This window comes from Penaeus monodon, chromosome 24 (assembly GCF_015228065.2).
Source record: "Penaeus monodon isolate SGIC_2016 chromosome 24, NSTDA_Pmon_1, whole genome shotgun sequence".
Lineage (NCBI taxonomy): Eukaryota > Metazoa > Arthropoda > Malacostraca > Decapoda > Penaeidae > Penaeus > Penaeus monodon.
Window position 1 is genome coordinate 3281255 of NC_051409.1, and position 213 is coordinate 3281467.

At 63.4% G+C, this 213-nt stretch overlaps 1 protein-coding gene across 1 annotated transcript in view; it reads right to left on the minus strand.

Annotated features, from left to right (window-relative positions):
* Positions 1–213, minus strand: part of LOC119588474 (peroxidase-like) — a 24052-nt gene that overhangs the window by 7341 nt on the left and 16498 nt on the right. The window contains 1 exon segment of the mRNA XM_037937123.1: positions 11–175. Coding sequence (XP_037793051.1) covers positions 11–175 — 165 coding nt within the window.

The window sequence follows — 213 nt, forward strand, 5'->3', positions numbered from 1 at the left end:
TGCCTCCTACCTGCGGGGTGAAGAAAGGGTCGACCCCTCCTGCGTTCTGAGCCACTTCGCCCCTGATCAGCTCAGTCACGGCGCCCTTGGTGTAGATAACGAAAGGGTTCATCAGCACGGAGGACATCTCGGTGCAGGCAACGTCTCCCGTCTTGTCCATGCGCTCCATGCTGCCCTGAGAGGGGGGGAGGCGAGGCGAGAAAGGGGGGGGGG